Source organism: Lithobates pipiens, unplaced genomic scaffold (assembly GCF_037356315.1).
Source record: "Lithobates pipiens isolate NorthernLeopardFrog02 unplaced genomic scaffold, aLitPip1_a1.2 Scaffold_30, whole genome shotgun sequence".
Taxonomy (NCBI): domain Eukaryota; kingdom Metazoa; phylum Chordata; class Amphibia; order Anura; family Ranidae; genus Lithobates; species Lithobates pipiens.
The window spans coordinates 74,791,192-74,812,684 of NW_027507791.1; the positions used below are offsets into that span (position 1 = coordinate 74,791,192).

The 21,493-nt window shown below is 42.7% G+C and overlaps 1 protein-coding gene across 4 annotated transcripts in view; it reads right to left on the reverse strand.

Annotated features, from left to right (window-relative positions):
* Nucleotides 1-21,353, reverse strand: part of ARID4A (AT-rich interaction domain 4A) — a 129,297-nt gene extending 107,944 nt beyond the window's left edge. For 3 of the 4 annotated variants that reach the window (XM_077464458.1, XM_077464459.1, XM_077464455.1), the window contains exons 1-7: nucleotides 21,067-21,353; nucleotides 17,875-17,931; nucleotides 13,546-13,656; nucleotides 8,689-8,754; nucleotides 6,859-6,949; nucleotides 5,206-5,285; nucleotides 4,295-4,389 (exon numbers count right to left, since the gene is read on the reverse strand). In XM_077464458.1, the coding sequence (XP_077320584.1) occupies nucleotides 4,295-4,389; nucleotides 5,206-5,285; nucleotides 6,859-6,949; nucleotides 8,689-8,754; nucleotides 13,546-13,656; nucleotides 17,875-17,880 (449 nt within the window). In that variant the 5' untranslated portion in view covers nucleotides 17,881-17,931; nucleotides 21,067-21,353. Of the gene's footprint in view, nucleotides 1-4,294; nucleotides 4,390-5,205; nucleotides 5,286-6,858; nucleotides 6,950-8,688; nucleotides 8,755-13,545; nucleotides 13,657-17,874; nucleotides 17,932-20,891; nucleotides 21,039-21,066 lie in introns of those variants that run through there. The other variant, XM_077464456.1, reaches the window with a different exon arrangement.
* Between the last annotated feature and the right edge of the window lie 140 nt (nucleotides 21,354-21,493).

Below are 21,493 nucleotides of genomic sequence, written 5' to 3' on the forward strand. Positions count from 1 at the left end.
AAGTATCTTCATTCTTCTGCCTATGTGGAGGGGGGGGGGGAGGGGGTGTGTGCCTTTCCTCCAATCAGCTGTCACACATAGTATGCCAAGACAACATCCCTATTGCTGAATGAGGAAGTACAAATTCTAAAGATTATTGCAAGCTGAAGACAGAAGATATACACGTAAAATGTAGGTAGGGAGATTTGTTTCATCCCTGTGTATCATCCGAGGTAGTTTACCTCACTGGGTATAGGAGAGGGTTTACATTCATTTTAAAAGTATATTTAACAGTTTTACCTGCCAAAATAAAATAGTAATTCTGTTAAGTCAGCCTTATTCCAATGCCTGTGCCCCATGAATAACTGCTTTACCTGCAGACTACTCAGTGAACAACCACTAAGTAAGCAGGTGAACCAGAAAAACAAAAACAAAACAAAAAACTGTAAACATTTCGTGGCCTGCATAAACACTGGCTGCAATAACGCTGAACTTACACTGGGCTGATATAACTTCTTCCATTGGAGCAGAGTGGGGAGTAAAGCGGGAGTATGTGCAACTGGAGAGGAACACAACATTAAAGTGAACCTGCTACTTTGCACTGCATAGACACTAAAGAGGCAAACTGCAGTTTTTCTTTAGGAAAATTTGACATTTGTTTAGACAGCCAAAAAAACATTAGAGGCAAATGTGAACAATTAACAATGTTATAGCATACCAGCAAGAAGTCTTAGCCCCTGTACACACGGTCGGAGATTTCCACAACCAAATCCGTCAGATTTTGTTTGTCGGATTTTGTCTGAAACTGTTGCATACACACGGTCGGACAAAGTTGGCGAAAAATCCGATCTTTCAGAACGTGATGACGTAATTTCGTTACGATGGGACTACATTCAGACTAGTAGCCAATAGCTTTGATGTAGGAATTTGATCTCAGCATGCATGGCACTTGGTCCGATCAAAATTCTCTACACATTATAGGAGTATGTCCGATCGGCCCAGTTGGTCGGGAAATATTTCCAACATGTTGGAAAATTGGGTCCGACGGAATCAATCCGATGCATACCACACACAGTCGGATTATCCGACGACACGGTCTGATAGGACACATTCCGACGGATTCTCCGACCGTGTGTACAAGGGCTTAAAGTTAAAGCAGAACTTTACCCATAACTTGATAAAAAAATAATGTTCTTTAGCAAGAAACATACATTCTACATTAATGCTACCAAAATTAGTGCGTCCTGTAAATTGCCTGCCATTTTGCTAGTCCAGAGCCCCTGAACAGCAGTAAATGTGTCTGCAGAAATAAACTCATCAATTTAACAGTTTTAAAAACAGTTACATTCTTGGAACGCCGGAATTGTCAACTGTCACATTTGCTTGCATCCTCCAAACTGTCAAATCATCAAATGGCTGGTGTCATAACTGGTCACATGTTCAGCACCATGGCAGTTGCAGATCAAGCAGAAGCCGCTTCCTTGGCTGTAAAGGACAGGAGGGTTTAACTCTGCTTTGAGGATGTCAGATCAGCCTCTACAAACTCGGCAGTGCCTAAAAATAGAGCAACTGAGCATGCGCAGAGCGAGACCGTGTATTCCTGGATTTTAAACAGTATAGGTATTTCATTTTAGCCTGGGTTCTCACACTGGGTTCGCGATGCAGGAACCAGCGCAATTCCAGTGTCGGTTCCCGCATCGCATCTCCCCTGCAGGCAGTTTACACTGGCCTCTGTGAACTGCTGCGGGTGTCAATACAAAGTTAATGACACTCCCAGATCAGTGTGAACTGTGAATTCGGACAGGAATCATTGCATGGGTGTGAACAGGTTCCTGCACTTTTTGTGAGAATCCAATGCAAGTCCAGCCATACCACTGTATGGCCGTACTCCCATTGCATGAGATCGGCACAGCAATGTGGGTGTGAATCACATGCCATGTCTGCATTCGCATTGTGTGAGAACCCAGGCTTAGTTTTACAAAGCTATAAATGGAAAAGGGGTCAGCTTGAAGTGATCTAGCAGGACTTAATTTTCTGACTAAAGTTCCACTTAAAGCGTGGAAAAACTTGGGGCATTAGCTAGGCACCAGAAAGGTAACATCTAATGATGTGCACCTCACTGGTGGCTGCTGATTCTTTTTTGAAAAAAATGTTACACATTAGCAGCGTCTGATGGTGATGTCATTGCAGAGAAATTGACAATTGGGGCTAGAGGTATATCGACAAAAAGGTAAAAAAGCTTGCTAAAACATGGCAAACAGCAGGGAGCTTGATTTGGAGCTTCATTCTTTAGGAAATATTTAGTATTTTTTTGTTATTGGAAAAGGAAAGATTGAGACATTCATACAACACCCCCCCCCCCCCCCCATTCATTCACAAAATGCTTTGTGGTCTTTGAATACAAGAGATTTCCCGAATAGAGAACTATCAGAGGTTCCATGCATGTAACAAGAAGCAGCAGACACGGATGGGGAACATTTTAATTAAGGTACATTACGGGTACATAACTAAGACCCCAATAAAAAAAAAAAAAAAAATGTTTAGCATGCAGCTTTAATTTATTTAGGCATTTTGTTATTTTGAATTGAAGTGGAGTTTTAGCTTTTTTTTTTTTTTTAAACCTGCAAAATCTAACATGTGGATGGAACTCCGCTTTAAGTGGTTAAGGATTAGAATCCATTTGATTGCTGTCCATTACCGTGTTGCAGACTTTCCTTCACTTCCTGTCTGGTAAACCCGTGTCACCAGAACAGAAAGCAAGGGGAAAGCTAACAAAGCTTCACATAGCAGTAAAACCTGACAAGGCTTTTGGATAGAGATACACTTTACATATTAAAAGATACTTATATCATTTAATATATATATGTGAAAAGCGAAAAGTGAAAAGTGAAATTTGAAAGCATGAAAAAATTAAAATTATACAGACACAAATTACAGAGAAAACTGAAAAATGTGCCACAAGAGTCAAATCCCCCTCCAAAAAAGGATAAATGGCAACAATCTATAATTACATGGAATGTAATGGGGCTTCAGTAGACATGGGAATAATTGTCATGGTAACAGTGCAATTAAACAGTAGCTGACACCATGCAAACAGTGCATTGGACTGGAATGTCTTGGTCTCTTGGGGGGGGGGGGGGAAGAACGGTGGATATATAAAATAAAAATAAAAAAAAAATAAATAAAAAAAAAACACACACACACACGTATTATCATATTATTAGCTGGTGCATCAGGGATTATATTACTGTCATTTTACCTTTCAGAATCCTTACGCACACAAGCAAAATTTGCAACAAGTCATGAAAATTTCAGTGACAGCATCACGAGCCACGATAAGACAGAAACCTTTCAGCAGAGAACACTTAGAAGGCCAGGTTCACCTTTCTTCATAATAAATAGAAACCTTTTCTAATGTAGTTTCTGGCCAAGCCATCCCAATGTGCTTATATGTCACTTACCTAGTCCATGGCAGCTTTGAATCTGCCCCTCTCAGTTAAACATTTTTAATTTATTTTTATTTTATTCTTACTATGCACATCATTTCCTGTATCATCATATGATCATCCAGGAAACTTCAAATCCCATCATGAACTGCCTTACTTGCATCACCGAATAGGGTGCGTTTTTCTTCTGTGGACCATACCTCCCTCATTACTATACTGCACTTTTTCCCACCCACTTTCCTACTTCTTCCTTTAGGGTGGCCATACACTGTACAATCACCTTTAGAGCTACCATCAACTATATAGTACAAGGGCCTGCCGGATTTGATACAAATTGAATACATGGTTCAGATGGGTCCTCCAATTACTTAGCTTCTGCAAAACTAAAGGAGATTGTACAATCAGATTGCATAGTGTCCAGCTTTATATAAAATACATGGGGAGGAAGACATTCAAAAGTCAATGTTCTTCCAATCCAGCTCGGGGGGGGGGGGGGTGTAAAACACACAAATTTCACTTTCAGGACCTATTCACACAGCACCCCTTTTTTTTTCCTCGCATTGAGCTGCACACCAATTTTTTGTTTTGGGTATAAAACTGCTTTAAAATTGAGATTTCTGGTGGCGACTCCATTGGGGAAATCTAACCACCTACTTGTCCCATACAAGGGTTTGGTTGCCACCTGGACAGAAAGGAAGAGAAACTATTAGAACACCCTCAGAAAGTTCAAATCTTCCCCAAACTTAACTTGCTACAGATGATCTTTTACTGGTCAGACTGACAGGTAAATAGACACGTGATAGTATTAGGCAATGCCTACTTGTCTACCCAAACAGTACAGAATGACAGACAAATCTGATTGAACTCACACTGGAAGGGATGACCGTCTTCCCCTGTTAGATTTCTTCCCAATGACCGGAGTGCCAAAATGTTCAGGATTGGTTAGCGGAAGCTGGTCTAAAGTCTATTCAACAGAGAAGCAGAAATGTCAAACTTTTCCATTAAAATTATTTGTGAACGCACTGCTTCAAAATGAGCATTGTATTACAGCATATAGAATTAAATGTCTCAAAACACCTTTATTTTATTTTTATAATTTACATTTCTTATTCTTATATTGTGACAGGCAGGCGTCAAAGCCTCTCCAGTGCCTCTTAATTATAGTGCATGGGGGGGGGGGGGTTTGCACGTGTGTGTAGAAGTGGCAGACAGTGGAAAAGTCTCCCGTCTATGGAACACTCAGACAGGCAGGTGGGCGGGATTAGAGATGGGGGACAAACACTGGACACATACACAGAGGAGACGCGACTTCCCCATCTGTGTGTGTTTGAGCCTCGCTGTCAAAAGCTGAAACTGGTACACACAGACAGGAATTAAACTCCACCATGTGTCAGATAAGCCCATTCACCCACCATGTCAGTAATCTTGCTCACCCACTGTATGTCATGTAGGCACACCTACCTCCATACTAAACGAATAGTAGCTTGGAGGGGTGTGGCCCCACAACTGACCACGAGAGACACAGGCACACCATGCGTAAGCACGCTGTCCTGCACTCTGTACTTTCCAAGGTCAACTTGAAGAAGGGACCCAGAGGAACTGGCAGGATCAGCAGGGGTTTTAAAGTGATAGAATAAAAAATTATAAAGCTAGATTGAAAAATAAACACAAAAAAAAAAAAAAAAACACGCGTTTTACCACACAAATTTATTAAAACGTACTTTCTGGAGTAACATACATATTAACAAACTAAAGCAGAAGAAAAGAATGTAATTATTACCTCACTCTCTGCAAAGTGTCTCTCCCCCTTCAAACATAAAGATGTCCGTCTTAATGTCCTTTCATCACCATCATCAAACACTGCAAAACAGTACAATATGTTAAGGACTTATCTGTGCAGGTTGGCGTTCATACTGGATGTGCTTCAGAAGGTGTCACTGTTTGAAGGGGCACCATTTATCGGTTTTATTTTTATTTTTGAAACGTCATTTAACTCAATAATTTCTATGTAGCACAACTAAGCTACGGTGCATAAAAACCACAAGGTGCGAGAAAGCTGTGGTGAGGAAAAATACATATATATTGCAGATTGCAACGCCACAACACTCCACATCCGCTCCCTGTATAGACTGCCATTTTTTCTAGTGCAGAAAACTGCCACTCTGAATGGAACCTCTAAGGCCGCGTACACACGGGCGGACTGTTCGCCCAACTTTGTCCGCTGAACAGTGTTTGGGCGGACAGTCCGCTCGTGTGTGGGCTTTCAGCGGACAGTTTCAGCGGACAGTTGGACGGACAAGGTTTTTCGGAATTTCCGAAAAACTGTCCGCTGAAACCTTGTTTCAGCGAACAGCCCGCTCGTGTGTAGGCTTGTTCGTCAAACAAAGTTGCGCGCATGCTCAGAAAGGATTTTCACGCCGAAAGCTATAATGCAGTGTATAGGACGTCGTATTTTTCGTCCCGTCGTACGTGCTGTTCACGTCATCGCGCACGGTTTCAGCAAACTGTTCGTTCGTCGTGTGTGGGCATGTCCGTCCATGCTAATTTTGAGCGGACTGTTTGCTGAAACTGTTGGACGGACAAAGTTGGGCGAACAGTCCTCGCGTGTGTACGCGGCCTGACAGTTAAAACAAGCTGCCTACATTACTGCACACCAACAATGACCCCATAGAGGTAAAAGGTAAACAACGAATATGTATTATGAAAATACACCCAATAAATCACACAGAATCCTTTACATTGAGGCTGCCTTTAGTATCTTGCAAGTTGCACCAAAAAAGTGCAGGGTTTTTTTTTTTTTTTTTTTTTTTCCTTTTTAGAGATCGGATTATAGCCCAAATTAATTATTAGCCCTGATTCACACCAACACAATTTCAAAACCAAACATCAGTGCGATTTGTGACTTAATTTAACCGAAGTCTAAGCAACCCACAATAAAATCAGTAAAAGCGGAAACCCCTTTTTCATAATCGCTGCAACACGAGTAGCAGCCATATGAACAGTTCCATTTCCAGCAATGGGGTGTGAATGCGATTTGGAAGCGTCAAGTCACACCGGTATAAACAGGGGCTTAGTCTGCAGAATAAAGCCAGGATAATGTACACCAATATGTTGGCACACCTATGCTAAAAGTCAGATTAGGGTGGAAAAAAAAAAAAAAAAAAAAGTTCAAGAAGCCAAAATCAACAGTTTTCACATCAGGGCCTAGCTTGAAGTTTTGCTGGCACATTCCTCCTATCCCCTAGCCTCCTAATCCCCCAATATGTATTGACGCATTTTTCAAACTAGTGGAATAAAAACCAGAGTCATTATAAGAAACTGAGCACACCGATTTTGTGGTTCTCGATGCACATTATGAAAATTTAGTGCAGGTTTCTGTAAGACAGAGCACCAGTCTGGCTTTTCAGATATTCAACATAGCAATGATACTCACCAACCGTGTACCAGCTGGCATCTGTCAGCTTACTTATAGTTGCTTCCTGCTGAGATCCATCAGGTGCTTTCATTTCCACTGTAGCTCCAACCTATATACAGAGAAGTTCACATTAACATGGAAGACTTTCGAAACGGTCAGAATCATAATGGGCCTCATTTATCAAGCTTTTAAGGGTAAGTGTATTTACCCTTCTAGGTTCTGTTGTCCTCCAGCAGTTCTGCCAGGGCATATATTTGCCTGTATTATTGCAAGTGCACTTTACCTTAAAGTTAAATGCTTTTTTTTGTTTCGTCCAGGGGATCATTCAAAAGTAGCTTTACCTACCTTGTCCCTTTGCTCCCATAGACTTCCTCCCAGCTGTACAACCAGTCACCCAAAGCTGCTTCTCTTCGCCTCTCTATGGGTTGCAGGCACTCTGACGTCACCATGTACAATGCAGAACTAGCAGCCTTGCATGCAAGTGAGGTCACTGAGGTGCCCCCATAACTGGAGATGTCACAGAAGAGGAGAGCACCGGCTGCAAAGGGTAGCGTAGGAGAAGTAAAACTTCAGAAAATGTTCACCTAGACAAAAGGGAGCATTTAACGCTTGCAGTGCGGGAGGAGCCCCACAGCAAAGGATACTTTGGATTTTCCCTAGAGTTTAGTATTAGCAAACAACTAAAAATTTTGACAGATATACAAATTAGCCGATCTTTAAATTGTTTAGATGTATGTACATGCTCTGGTGCAAGACCCCTGGCTTTGCCTATTATCATCCCACCATAACAAATGTATAAAGCAGAAACACAGTATGAGTTTATGGAAATAGAGAAGTTTCATGTTTGGAAGTTGGAGTGAGTGAAAATCAGTGATGCATTGATGGGGATGGCACAGACAATGCATAACTAGTGTATAAACCAAAATGCACCTCCTTGGTCTTTTTTTTTATTTTATTTTTTTTGGTGGCACATCTTTTACAGTAGAGGTCCTCCTTAATTCTGGGAGCACACTTGCTTTGTTTGTGACATGCTGAGGAAAGAGTGCAATTTTTTTTTTTTGGGAAGGGGTGGGATGTTATCAACAGTATTGATAAGTGTAGCCCTAGAAAACAATCTCATGCCATTTCAGGCGATTATCTCCCAGTAGATCACTTGCAGCTCACCACCTGTTTCAATAAGCCACCATAGCAAAGCCTAAAAAAAAAAAAAATAAGTTAGATACACCAGCTTCATTTTCTTTTATGGGCACTGACTATCTAGTTTCTGCAGGAATACAGAGCTTTGTGTTTAATGAGTTTATATGTAAAAAGGATAAGTTCACTTCAAAAAAAAAATAATAATAATAATAATAATAATATTGTGGGTGCAATGCTTTCCAGGCTCCTACAAAAAAATAAAAATAATAATAGTAAATGCACATTTTTTGCAGGTAGTAAAATGTGTGCACTTCCTAGTTTTTTTGTAGGAGCCTGGAAAGCATTGCACCTGCAAGCAGCAAACCGCAGGTTCCATGCAGGACTCCTATGGACTGTCGGTAAAAGCTGTCTGCTCGTACCTTGTACAGGCAGGCAGTACCACACTGACAGGAAGAATCAATTAACTACCAAAAAGTTTAACAGCACCAGGGCAGGTAATTGAGTACTACAAGCTGACAGCCACAAAAGGCGGTGGGGCAGAAACCCACATGGCCACTTAAAAATTGTGACAGCAAACAGGGGATCTTGGGGGGGGGGTTGCTTTGCAGGAGCTGGTGCATCTGTAACATATTACAAAAAGGTAAAAACAGATCCTTTAGGAGATCAAAAGAAAAAAAGAGAACGAAATAATAATAATAAAGAAGTACATACCCGTAAAGGACCTTTAACCTGGTCATCTTGAACTAGCTGGATAGAGTGATCTTGTTTCAAGGTAACCTAATAAAAAAGAATGTAGAGACAATTAAATGAAACACATGCAGTTTACTGCTGACCATGTAAAAAAAAAAAAAGTTAAGAAAACAGCAAGCCATAAAGCCTTTGAAGGTTCTGAAATAGAAAAAGTTTCTTCTACTGTAAATCTCTGAATGTGGTTAAAACACATCCAAACATTGCCAATAATTTATAAGTGACTGTAGGTAAGCCCAACAACGCCCAATTGTCTCAGGTGAAAGCGAGTCTATGACAGATTATACTTCTGCTTTATGAGAGACAGCTAGGTAGAGCGGTTCTGGTCTGTTGGCATAATATATTCTGGTCTATTCGTGTATGTATTAGATGTCCACTGCTGTCAATGCACTTATTTAAAAATATTAGTATGAACACGTCCCACTAGATATAACTGATGTTCACAAATATCTTTTTTTTTTTTGCACATATAAAAAGTAAACGGGGTATTGGCAATTTAATTTATCTGCTAATGGTACTGACTTTAGAGAAATGCTAGCTGACCAAACACTTAAAAGGTTTTTTTGTTGTTTTGTTTTTAGCTTACCTGAATTGGGTGTGGGGGTTAAGCTGCGCAGTGTGTGTCAACAGATACACACAGACTAGTTCAGAAGCGAGCCCACAGGTGCACTCATTGAAAGCGGCTTCCTATGGTGGTGTACCAAGGAGAGGAGTGCCCTAGAGCACCAGCAGGGGACCCCAGAAGAGGAAGCTCAGGGCCACATTGTGCAATACCACTGGACAAAGCAAGTATTATGCCGCGCACACACGACCGGACTTTGACGGACTAGGGCAGATGGTCTTCCCGACTGACTTTTGGCGGAGGTCCAACGGACTTTCTGAACGAACGGACTAAGTCCATTCGTTTTGAACGTGATGGCGTAAACGGGATTAAACAAGGAAGTTCAATAGCCAGTAAGCAATAGCTGCCCTTGCATCGCATTTGGTCCGTCGGACTAGCACACAGACGAACAGTTTCCTGATTTTTAGTCTGTCGGACTTGAGGCCGTCGGATAGATTTTGAAAACATTGTTTTATTTCTAGGTTCGTCAAACTTTTGGGGGGGGTCCGCTGAAGCCCACACATGATGGAATTGTCCGACGGATTCCAGTCCGCCCGACAAAGTCTGCCGGAAAGTCAGATCATGTGTAAGCAGCATAACAAGTTGTAGAAAAAATAAAAATAAAATCAACCTTTATCTATGCCTTTACAAATCCCTTTAAATTGGCAAGCTGCTACACAGGGGTACCTTCATCTTTAACAATGATCAAAAACCCCAAATTTTTTTTTTTTGCTTTGAATAGCGTAAGGAAGGGTTATCAACCCAAAGCCATAATTTTAAACTGTCATGACAACAAGATTAGAGGGATTAGAGAAATTTTTCAAATGGTACATCTGTTGCAGCGATAACCGCCTAAAAGAGTCATTCTCACTTTGAAGGTATTCTTATTGCCCATTAAACGGGGAGGTGAAGGGAAATATTTCTAAGAAAAAACAAATTGATATTATATAATAATAATAATAATAATAATAATAATATATAACAAGGGTTTTAACCTTCCTTGCTCTAGTTATATTGTAGGAACTTTGTACTCATTTATTATATTTAGATCACAAACAACCTGAAATCTGAAAATTAAAAAGGACACTAGACTAAATGGCCTTGTATCAGTAGACATGCATTATACATCCTCTGACATTTTCTCTAATTATCTGACATGTAGGTCATTTGATTAAGGTCTCCCCAGCTAATGTAGAACTACAGATCCCACGAGTCCCTGTTAACCATAAAAAGTTAGCCAAGCTCAAGTACCTGGACAAGTACAGACCACAAAAACGTCTAAAATAAAATGGTTTACTTAAAGTGGTTGTAAACCGAGAAAAAAATAAAAAATAAAACCCCTGTAAGAAAGACATAATGAGCTAGTATGCCTCACAAACTAGCTCATTATGAAATACTTGCCCTAGATCGAAGCTGTTGCAGCAGTCCCCGTACACTGCTGTGATCGGCAACGTCTCCGGAATTATTTCTGGGTTTGCAGGCTCCGGCACTGTGATTGGCCAGAGCCAGTCGTGGCACCGCCCCTGAAGAAATGCACGAGCGGGCCGTATCTTCAGGGCGCATGCACCGATGACATTGGCGCAAGCGTATATGATAAATATCTCCTAAACCATGCAGGTTTAGGAAATGTTTACAGTACCTACAGGTAAGCCTTATAGGCTTGCCTGTAGGTACAAGTGGTGTAACAGGGATTACAACCACTTTAGTATGGGAGAGAGAACAAAACTATCTCCAGCTTTGGCAGAATTAAACTACTAATGGGACTTCTATATTAAAAAAGGTAAGACACAATATCTAAAGTACAGCAACCTTAAAGTGGTTGTAAACCCTTACAACCAACTTTGACCTACAGGTAAGCCTAGATTAAGGCTTACCTGTAGGTCCAAGAAATATCTCCTAAACCTACACGGTTTAGGAGATATTTTCCGAAAGACAGGCACCGCTGTCTACGGCACATGCGCCGTAGAGAGCGGTGTGCAGGCGCACTGAGCGCGCCGTGGTCAACGGCGATATGCTGCGAGTGGCGGCTCTCGTGCACATGCGCGGGAGTGACGTCATCGCGGCTTCTCCGAATGACAGCGGCGGAGCAGCGAGACCCACCGAGAAGATGGAGGCTCCGGACTACAGGGGTAAGCGGTGACATCGCTGGCTCCTGTGTCAGGTAAGTGACACATAATGGATTACTATGCGATGCATAGTAGTCCATTATGCTTTACCTTTGCAGGGAATAAAAGAGGAAGTAAACTCATCAGGGTTTACTTTCTCTTTAATCAATGGGTCTGGGTCTTTCAACGGCTTGCTCTAAAATGAAAAGAAAAAAAAAAAAACCCCTAAGTTGCATTCATTTGTACTTAAAGCTGAACTACAAGACGTGCAAGTACCTTTATTTGATATGGTATCACACTCTTGCAGCCCCTGTACAGCAGAGCTCAGATTGGAAAAAGGGACACTCAGCACAAGGAGCTGAATGAGTTGTGCTGAGTGCCAACAAGGAGCATGCTAATAATAAAAAAGATTTACAGGTGAGCTCCGTCTGTTGCTTCTCCTTTCATTGTCCAATCACGGGCTGGGGGAGGAACAAGACCTGTAAGTATCACAGTCTTCTGCCCTGTCAGACAAAGGGCTGTGTATATTTCAGAACTGGCTGAGCAGACATACAAAACTTTTGGCAGTTCAAACAGCTGCCCTACATGTCTTTCATCTGTGTAGTTATTTGTATGGAGTTCAGCTTTAAATAAAATATCAGTTCACACAGAAGCAATGTTTGGGAAATACAGCGAGATCCGCTCATAACTGAAGCAGATGTACAGATCTCTACATTATACCAGTTTGCTCAGACAAACCCTAGAAACCCAATTATCCATTTGGCTTCCAAAACTCAAATATAGGGACAAAAAAAATTCTGATATTTTATGTCAACATTAACAAAACAGTTCGCCAATTCTCTCACTCAGCTTGAAATTTAAAAGTGACACTCAATTACCTCCTTCAACTGAAAAACGTTACATCATACAACATCCTCACAGGATTGGTCCGTTCTCCGGCGCGATCCATCACCCGCCGTATCCAGTGGACATGGCGGATTACAGATCTCTGTGCCAGCACCATGAGATCGATGTGTCCAATCGCATAACAGTACACAATGAAAAGCTTTGTTACATGCCTTTCATTGTGTACTATTGTGATGAGCTCTGATTGGTCACAATCATCATACGGCACAGATGAGGCCATTAACAGCCCATCTGTACCATGTGACAGGTAATCACAATAGTAAACACAGAATGAGCAGTTCTCATTAAAAAAAAAATATATATATATATATATATATATATATATATATAAAAAATCCTGATCACCTCTTCAGAATAGTACACTGTATGGCTCTGCTCACTGTACGGGAAAGGGGGGGGGAAAGGAGGAAACAAAAAAAAAAAAAAAAACACAATCTGTCCCTGATCACCGCCACACCAGTTATATGATGCAGCGCTGCACTAGTGACAGTAAGTAAAACATTTTAAAGAATTGTGTAACACTGCATGGCTCTGCTCACTGTACGGAAGGGGGGGGGGGGGGGGAGAATTTATAATAGTAAAATATAAATAAAAATATATATATTATCATCAGTAAATGATTCGATGTGTGTAAAAGCAGTGCAGTCCCATACACCAGAAACTCTTCAGTGATTGCCTCTGATCACCACAGTGCCCTTCACCCCCCACCTATGGGTGTCTTCTCACCTGCTTAAATGGACTTCACCAATTACAGGAGGGCAAAGACACCTCAAAAAACTTGCCATGTCTTACTAAATACATTGGGCTTTCTACTTTCCAAAAAGCGGTCATTTGGGGGATATTTGTACTGTCCTGATATTTTTGGGCCTCAAGAAATTAGATCCGTCAGTACATCAGGATCAATTTAGATATATACACACCATAGTTTGTGTACTCGATAACTTTCCTACAGTCTAAATAATATACATCGGTTTGGGTTATTTTCAACAAAGAAATGTAGCAGAATACAGTTTGGCTGAAAGTTATTTGCAAAATTTTATAAACTGAAAATAAAAAAAATAAAAAATAAAACAACACCTTAAAATGCATTTCTTTGATTCCGTTTGTTTATTTTCCACACAATTGATGAGCATTTAGGCATACATAGAATGAAAACTTGGAATAAGACAGGCAAAGAAATCCATGACCCAATTTTATGGAGCAACATACCTTAACTTTTACCAGGCGTTTCACAGTTTTAATCTTTGCCTCGCAGAAGGCACCCCGGTATTTAGCACTGACATCAGTTCCCACTGTTAGGTAGGCAGGCTCATCGGCTGCCTAAAAAGTAAAAACAGAAAAAGTAATAGTGAGTACAATTAACATAAAACAAAAAAAACTTAAAATTCGCTACAAACCCCCTTTTATTTTGAATGAACATCCTATTTCGTGTTACGAATCACAGTTTCATAGAGTGCTAAAGTTAAAGAAATTGAATACAAATAAAATAAAAAATAAAACACCACATGGCTCCTATCCTACTGCTCTTAAAAGTCACCAGTTCCAGCTGGTTCTTGCTGCAGCACCTATTACTCCTGAAGCCTTATCCAGGAAAGCATGCGATGGGAATATCAATACTAAAATCATAATTAACACACAGCAAATACACAACATGACTACGGACCACAATAAAAAAAAAAAACAACATGTCATTAGGAAAAAGATGGAGGACATATCTGGGTGTGTATGAAATCACTGCCCAACAAGCGTGTTTCTCTGCTCAGTAGTGGTCGTCAGCCATGCAGTGATGGAAGAAGTGCTGTGACTCATTTGAATGGGCGAAAATCACACCTATACATATTATCGGACACATCTGCCTAGTGCCATGAAGTCAACTTCAACTCATCGTAACCATTCGCAAAGTGCCCAGTGGGAATTCGAAAAAAACAAAAAAGTAAACTAAGACATTCTTTAATCCAGGAGACTTCAATGAGGTCCAGTTTAGTTAACTGTCAATAAAAATACGAGTATGTGTGGAGCATGGCAGGAAATCACATTTCTGAAAAAAAGTAGACAAAAGCATAGACAAACTATGCAGATCTGTGGGCAACTCAAGAAAGGCAGCAAGTGGCGAGGTGCCCACAAAAATACCATATAATATTTTATGACTGAACTTTTGGTTTAACATACACCATTTGATGGGGAAACAGCCCAAAACTATTTTTTTTAACCAGATTTAATCCTAGGGTTGTATTTGACCATTTATACAAAATAAGACAGCTAAAACTATCCAGATAAGGGAAAAAAAAAAAAAAAAAGTGCTTGACAAAAAATAGTGTTCCAAACTACCAAAAAAATAAATAATCTTCATAGGCCGGATGTTAACCAGGATTTCTTAAGAAAGCAGCTAATGTCTCAACAAATATGGTGAGGAAATACCAAAATCTAACCTACACCACTAATCACACTGGAACTATGGTGTTCATATAAAAAAAAAAAAAAAAAAGTGACAGTTGCAAAAACTCACTCTCCACTTCGCAATAAATAGCAAGACAATTCTATATAGGCTTGGAATAGAACAGTAAATATCAGGATAATGAAGAGAAGCAGATGATCAGCTATGGTTTAGAAGGGCAATATAGGAAGGTAAAGGAGTACTTTAATTACAGCCAAATCTGTAAATCCCATTCATGAAATTTAAACTGGCCACGTATATCTGGAGTGTTTTCTTATATCTCTTCAAAGCCCTAAGCCTGGGTTAACAGTCTTGCGAAGCGAAAACCAGTGCCGGTGTCCTATCATATACTGTCCCCCATCGGATAGTGCATGCGCAGTACACAGCACACACAGATTCCGAAAACAGCCGAGGATGAACGGCGCCTTTCGCCGCGAGTCCAGGTTCTATCCCCACCATCCAAGTGGACATAGAGTTGGAATATAAAAGAGCCGAGCGCAGTGAGGCCGAGCCCGAAGCGTGGCGAGCCCACGAGGGGCCCTAGAATTTTCCCAACCCTGACAGTTTCACACTGAAAATGCAAAGAAAAAAAAAAAAAAAAAGAGAAGAGGACAATTCTAAGTCTAACCTAGATTTCATCTGAGACTCTGTATAGTCAAATGCAAGATAAAGCAGACTGTTTTAGATATATTACATTTACACAATATAGGTTAAATCTGCAGTGCAGAATAATCAAAATCTCATAGACATCGATTGGTGGTGTTGTGCACAGTAATGCCGGTTGCAACAAATCACACCAAAGAAGTCAATGCAATTTTTTTTATTATTTACACACACACACACACACAGCACCACAACGTATAGTAATAAGTTTTTTGCATCGTAGTGCACTGCACTGAATGTTTGGATCGAAAGGCACTGCAGAGCACGAACAAAACACGCATTTTTATGCGTTGCAGGAAGGCGCATGTTTCCACAGTGCACAGATGTAAACTACACATTTGCTTTAAATGCTAAGTATACCTTAAAGAGGAACTGCAGTCTGCTGACATAATTAGTAATAAAAACATCTTTGCCATTCTGAAGCTTCCCACCAACCGCTTTGCATATTATTTTATATATATACACACACACTGCAGAAATTTCCCTCCACCGAGACTGGCTGCAACCATTTTAACTGTGGGCAGCTGAAGCTGCTGCCTGTTCACTTACCGAATTTACACAGAGGCACACCCCAAGCTCTCATTGGCCCTCTTATGACTCACCCCCCCTCTCTTCCTGGCAAACTCACAAGAGAGGAGTGAGAGAATATATGTGTGTGTGTGTGTGTGTGTGTGTGTGTGTGTGTGTGTGTGTGTGTGTGTGTGAAAGATGTGCATGTCATACGCCTAGGCTTTTTACCAGACAAGAAACAGGAAGTGGGCTGTATAAGGTATTTACTGGCAGAAAAAAAATGTTTTACTATCCAAAATTAAAACAAGGGGAGAAGATTTGATAGAAAGATAAAAAAATAAAAATAAATGACTGAAGTTACGCTTTAAATGGGTTCTAAAGGCAGAAGTTTTTTGTTTGTTTTTTATCTTAATGCATTATCTACATTAAGATAAAAAGCCCCCCCCAATACTTACTTGAGCACCATGTCAATTGAGCGATGTTGAACGAGAGCCACGAAGTACGGGGAGTCTCCCCCCTCATTGGCTGAGACTGCAGTAGGCACCATTGGCACCCACTGCTGTCAAAGTCAGTGAGCAAATGAGAGTGAGGGGGTGGAGCAGCACATACCCCATAGAAAGCTGCTTGCTGGGGGCACCGCTGAGAGTCCAGAGAAAAAGAAGACCTGGGCTGTTCTGTGGAAAAGCACTGCACAGAGCAGGTAAGCATAACATGTTTATTTTTTATTTTTTTAAAGCGCATTTTTACATGGGGGAAAAAAAAATATATCTTTATCACAGGATCCTGCAAAGCTTTGTACCCATGATAAGTGGATTGTGGGTGTAATGTCAGGCTCCTGCAGACCCTTCCTACCCATCCTGAGGTATGAGCTCTCAGTTGGAAAGCTTGAGGAAATATCATAGTACTACAAGTGTGCTGATCACAGCAATAATGTTCCATTGAGAACAAGTCTGTCTGCTGTAGGGGCAGATGATACATGAAGTTCATTCATTCACAGATTTCACAAGTGACCGTGACTGCTGCAGATTCACTTGCTCAGAATATTTTACACCTAAACACAGGTGTAATATGTTACACTCTGCAAAAGTGAAAGTTAGCCCTACAAACCAACTAATCTGAAGCAATAACTAAAAGGCCATATTTATAGAGCAGTGAATCTGACATTTACCAAACATTCTTGGTCCATGTGTTTAAAAAGGACAATGACTGATTTATCACCAGCAAGAGTTTGATAAAAATGCACATTTACAGCTTAATAAAAACATCCCTAAGAAAGCAACTCGCTCAGAAACATATAGCATTATCAATATAAGAAGTGATCTAGGAGTGCTTTACATATGTTATATCCAAATGAAACCTACGTAGAAAGGAAAGCAAATACCCAACAAACAGAAACAAAATAGAACACAAAATTCACTATATAAAAACGCTTACAACTCAGAAACAACCTCTTAAGCCCCATACACACCATCAGTTTTTCTGCTGAGTTTTTCCTTCAGATTTATATATATAATATGAGGTCAAACCTTAGGAGTTTCCAATTGTATGCAATCAGGCAGGACCTTGCACTACATGGTTTTGGTAAACCTGAAGGAAAAACTCAGCAGAAAAACTGATGGTGTGTATGGGGCATTACTCAAAGATATTAAAATCAAGTATCCTCTCATGTCACTTCTCTTCCCCTGTCCCGTTTGCTACAGCTCGACACTTGTGAATCTCAGCATCCTGACTTGCTACAAGCTGCTATATGGCAGAGACTGCAATGACAGAGGAAGCTGAAAGATGAGAGAACCCAAAAAACATTTCACTACAAGCACTGAAAGGGGGTGCTGAGGGGTAAACTCTGGTAGTGCAGGAATAACAAACAGTGGAAATAGGCCTTGCATGTATGGTAAACGTGATACAGTTACACAAAATGAAGAACAGCTTACCTTCATCGTCAAAGGTTATTTGAGGGATTCCAGCTCGAAGACTTCTTGTCACTCCAACTAAAACAAAATGAAAAGGTGGAACGTTAAGACACAGCACATATTGCTTTGTTGCAGTTTGTGCACAGATCATCCCAAAACTCATACACAATTAAAAAGACTGTTCACAGATACTGGACAATCATGTGTAGAACTAGACAAAGGTCTAGATACCTACTGCTACAACCAACCAGAACCCTGGATCACTAGAGTCTCAGGTTGGATTGTCCAATAATCTTTCCTGAGGTGTGGTTGACAGCTGTGCATAGTTAAGAATGTTTGTAGGCAAGGACAGTGTACATTTTTATTTATTTTTGCTAAAAAAAAAAAGGACTGCTAGCACAAACATAAAACTAATGTTAAATGTCTACAAACCACCAATCTCTTAGGCAGATCTGACACATAGCGATTTGCACAGCATGCACAGTCACTCCCAACTTGATGCACTATGAAAGGACTTGCTGCAGGAGACTTCACAGCATGCTGTAAAATATCTTCAAGCAGCCCTGTACTCGCTAATGCTGTGTCACATGTACAGTTCAACTGTCCCAGGCAATGCACAAGACAGGTGAATTGACTGAATAGCAGATAAGGACAAACATGTTCTCACCAACACAAGCTTGACCATGCAGTCCCCCAATGCTAGCATGGGGGGGGGGGGGGGGGGTCCAACAAACAACCACCAGCCAGCCTGACCAGCCATCAAATGTCTGAGCAACTTGAGAAAAAGATTGATCTTGTAAAATGCCCACACACACACATCCCTGTCATCTAATGTTTGTGAACGCCTCAAGGTCTAGTGAGGTGCCTACAGATATCCCCATCAATATGCACCCCGAGCGAGAGAGCGCATGAGGTTAAGTGCACCCAGACATCTCTATCATCAATGACCATGAAATGACTGTGGCCACCTCAAAAAGGAAGCAAGAGGAGAGGTGCCCCCAGACATCGCCATCATCAAGTATCATCATATGTCTGAACACCTCAGAAGAGAAGAAGTGAAGTGCCTGCAGAAAACAGCATCATCAAATGTGGAGGCCTCAAGTGAAGGCAAGCAAGAGGCAATGAATGAGCCCCACGTCTATGAACCTGTCAAGACAGCAAGAGGTATCCAGGGACATCCCCAATAATGTATGTGGGCACCTCAAGGATGAGCCAGAAACACGTGTGAGGTTAGGTGCCCTCAGACATCAATGATCATATGGCTGTGGGAATACCACAAGAGATGAGGTGTCCACAACACCCCTCCACCACCAACCATCTGTGGGCACCTCAAGAAAAGGTAGCAAGAGATGAGGGGCTCAAAGACATCCTAATCATCAATGACTAGTAAATGTCTGCAGACCACTAAAGAGAGGAAGCACAAGGCGAGGTGCCCCAGACATTTCTGTCATCTTATGTTTGCTGGCACCTCAAGAGAAAGGCAGGAGAGGACAGACATCTTTACCCCCAATAAGCACAGTATGTCTGTGGGCACCTCGGGAAAGGCAGGAAGAGGTGAGGTGCCCCAGACATCACCAATGACTGGTACCAGATCATTGACCACTACCCTCCACCAATGACCTGTACCAGCACCTCATCAGGTATCATTTGTCTGTTGGCGTCTCAAGATTGCAAGCAAAAGGTGAAGTGCCAACAGACAGCCCCGTCATCCTATGTCTGAGGGAGCCTCACGGGAAAAGCAGCAGGAGAGGAGCCCTCGGACATCTTCACCACCAATGATCACAGTATATCTGTGGGCACCTCAGAAAAAGACAGCAAGAGGTAAGGTGCCCAAAGACCCATACCAGATCATTGACCACTACCTCCATCAATGACCTGTACCAGCACCTCATTGCTGACCATTTGTCAGTTGGCCCCTCAGGGTGGGAAGCAAAAGGTGAGGTGTACCATGACATCATCAATTACCTGTACCTCACCAGGGTCCTGCAGCGGCACCTCATCAACGACCAGGACCCAATCAGTGACCAGTCCACGATGAAGGAACAGTCCCCCCATGAAGAGCTAGGGCCCGATGAAGGTCCAGTCCCCTCATGAAGGACTAGGGCCCGATGAAGGTCCGGTCCCACCATGAAGGTCCGGTCCCCTCATGAAGGTCCGGTCCCACCATTAAGGACTAGGGCCCGATGAAGGTCCGGTCCCCTCATGAAGGTCCGGTCCCACCATTAAGGACTAGGGCCCGATGAAGGTCCGGTCCCCTCATGAAGGACTAGGGCCCGATGAAGGTCCGGTCCCCTCATGAAGGGCTAGGGCCCGATGAAGGTCCGGTCCCCTCATGAAGGGCTAGGGCCCGATGAAGGTCCGGTCCCCTCATGAAGGGCTAGGGCCCGATGAAGGTCCGGTCCCCTCATGAAGGGCTAGGGCCCGATGAAGGTCCGGTCCCCTCATGAAGGGCTAAGGCCCGATGAAGGTCTGGTCCCCCCACTAAGGACAAGGGCTCGATGAAGGTCTGGTCCCCCCACGAAGGTCCAGTCCCTGATCAGTCCCATCTGTCTGTAGTCACCTCAGAGAAGAAGCCCTCAGATGCCTCCACCACCATGATGTGTATGTGGGCCCCTGAAGACAGAAGCAGTGAGGGGCCCCCGAGGACGCAGGCAGAGGTAGGTGGTGAGGTAGGTGGTAAGGCGAGTGCGCTCGGTGCGGCCTGTGACAGGAGCCGGCGGTGGATCCGGTGAGGTGATCGGTGCGGCCTGTGACAGGAGCCGGGGATGAAGGGACGATGAAGGGCCGTGCGGTCACCTCAGGTTGCCTGTGTCGGTGCGGAGAAGATGAGGAGCGCCCCCGCCAGGCTTTGTCTTGTGTCCGCTCGGTCTGTCAGTCGTTGTCACCGGCCGCATCGTCCTTTGTGGAAGTTGTGCGGTGCCCATACAGGGAGCGGACCCCCCTCCTCCTCCTCAGAGACCACCCTGACAGGGAGAGACACCCCGCTCTAGCGACCCTCCTCCCGCCTCCCTCCGCACACCTTCTCCTCAGCCGCCTACCCTTCCATTGGCAGCGCCGTCACATCCCTTCAAACTCTGTGCGGAGAAGTCAGCGCTCCGCCAAGCCGGATGGCCCGAGCTTCACCATCCCGCCCCTCCTCCTCTAGCCAGCAAGGCTCCCGACCTCCTCAGCTCCCCCCCAGAACGGGCGACATAAGCTGAAAGTTCCACTCACACACTCGGCTCCTCCAACTCCCCCACTTGCACGGAACTGCAAGCAATAAACGAAATAACAAGCTGTTGAGCAGAAGCAATCCTTCTCGGAAGACCATTGGCTCTGCCTCACGCCGTGGTGAGCAGACAAGTAGCCCGATTGGTCAAAAATTGCTAGCGGGCCATTGGCAGCGCAAATGTCCAAGTCCTATTGGCCGGCCAAAAGGCAGGTAAGAAAAAGGAGCTTCGCTATTGGGTAGATTTTGCTGTAGTGACTGATTGGTGGGGCAGGAGCAAAGACAGACCTCTTCTGTGTGTGATTAGACATTGGAGAGCCGGATGGAGTTCAGTGAGTGAGGATTGGCCGGCCGAGATGAGCGATGAACCCTTCCCTCAGCTGTCATTGGCTGCCCTGTTTCCTGGAAACGGAACTAAGCCGAGTTTAGAGT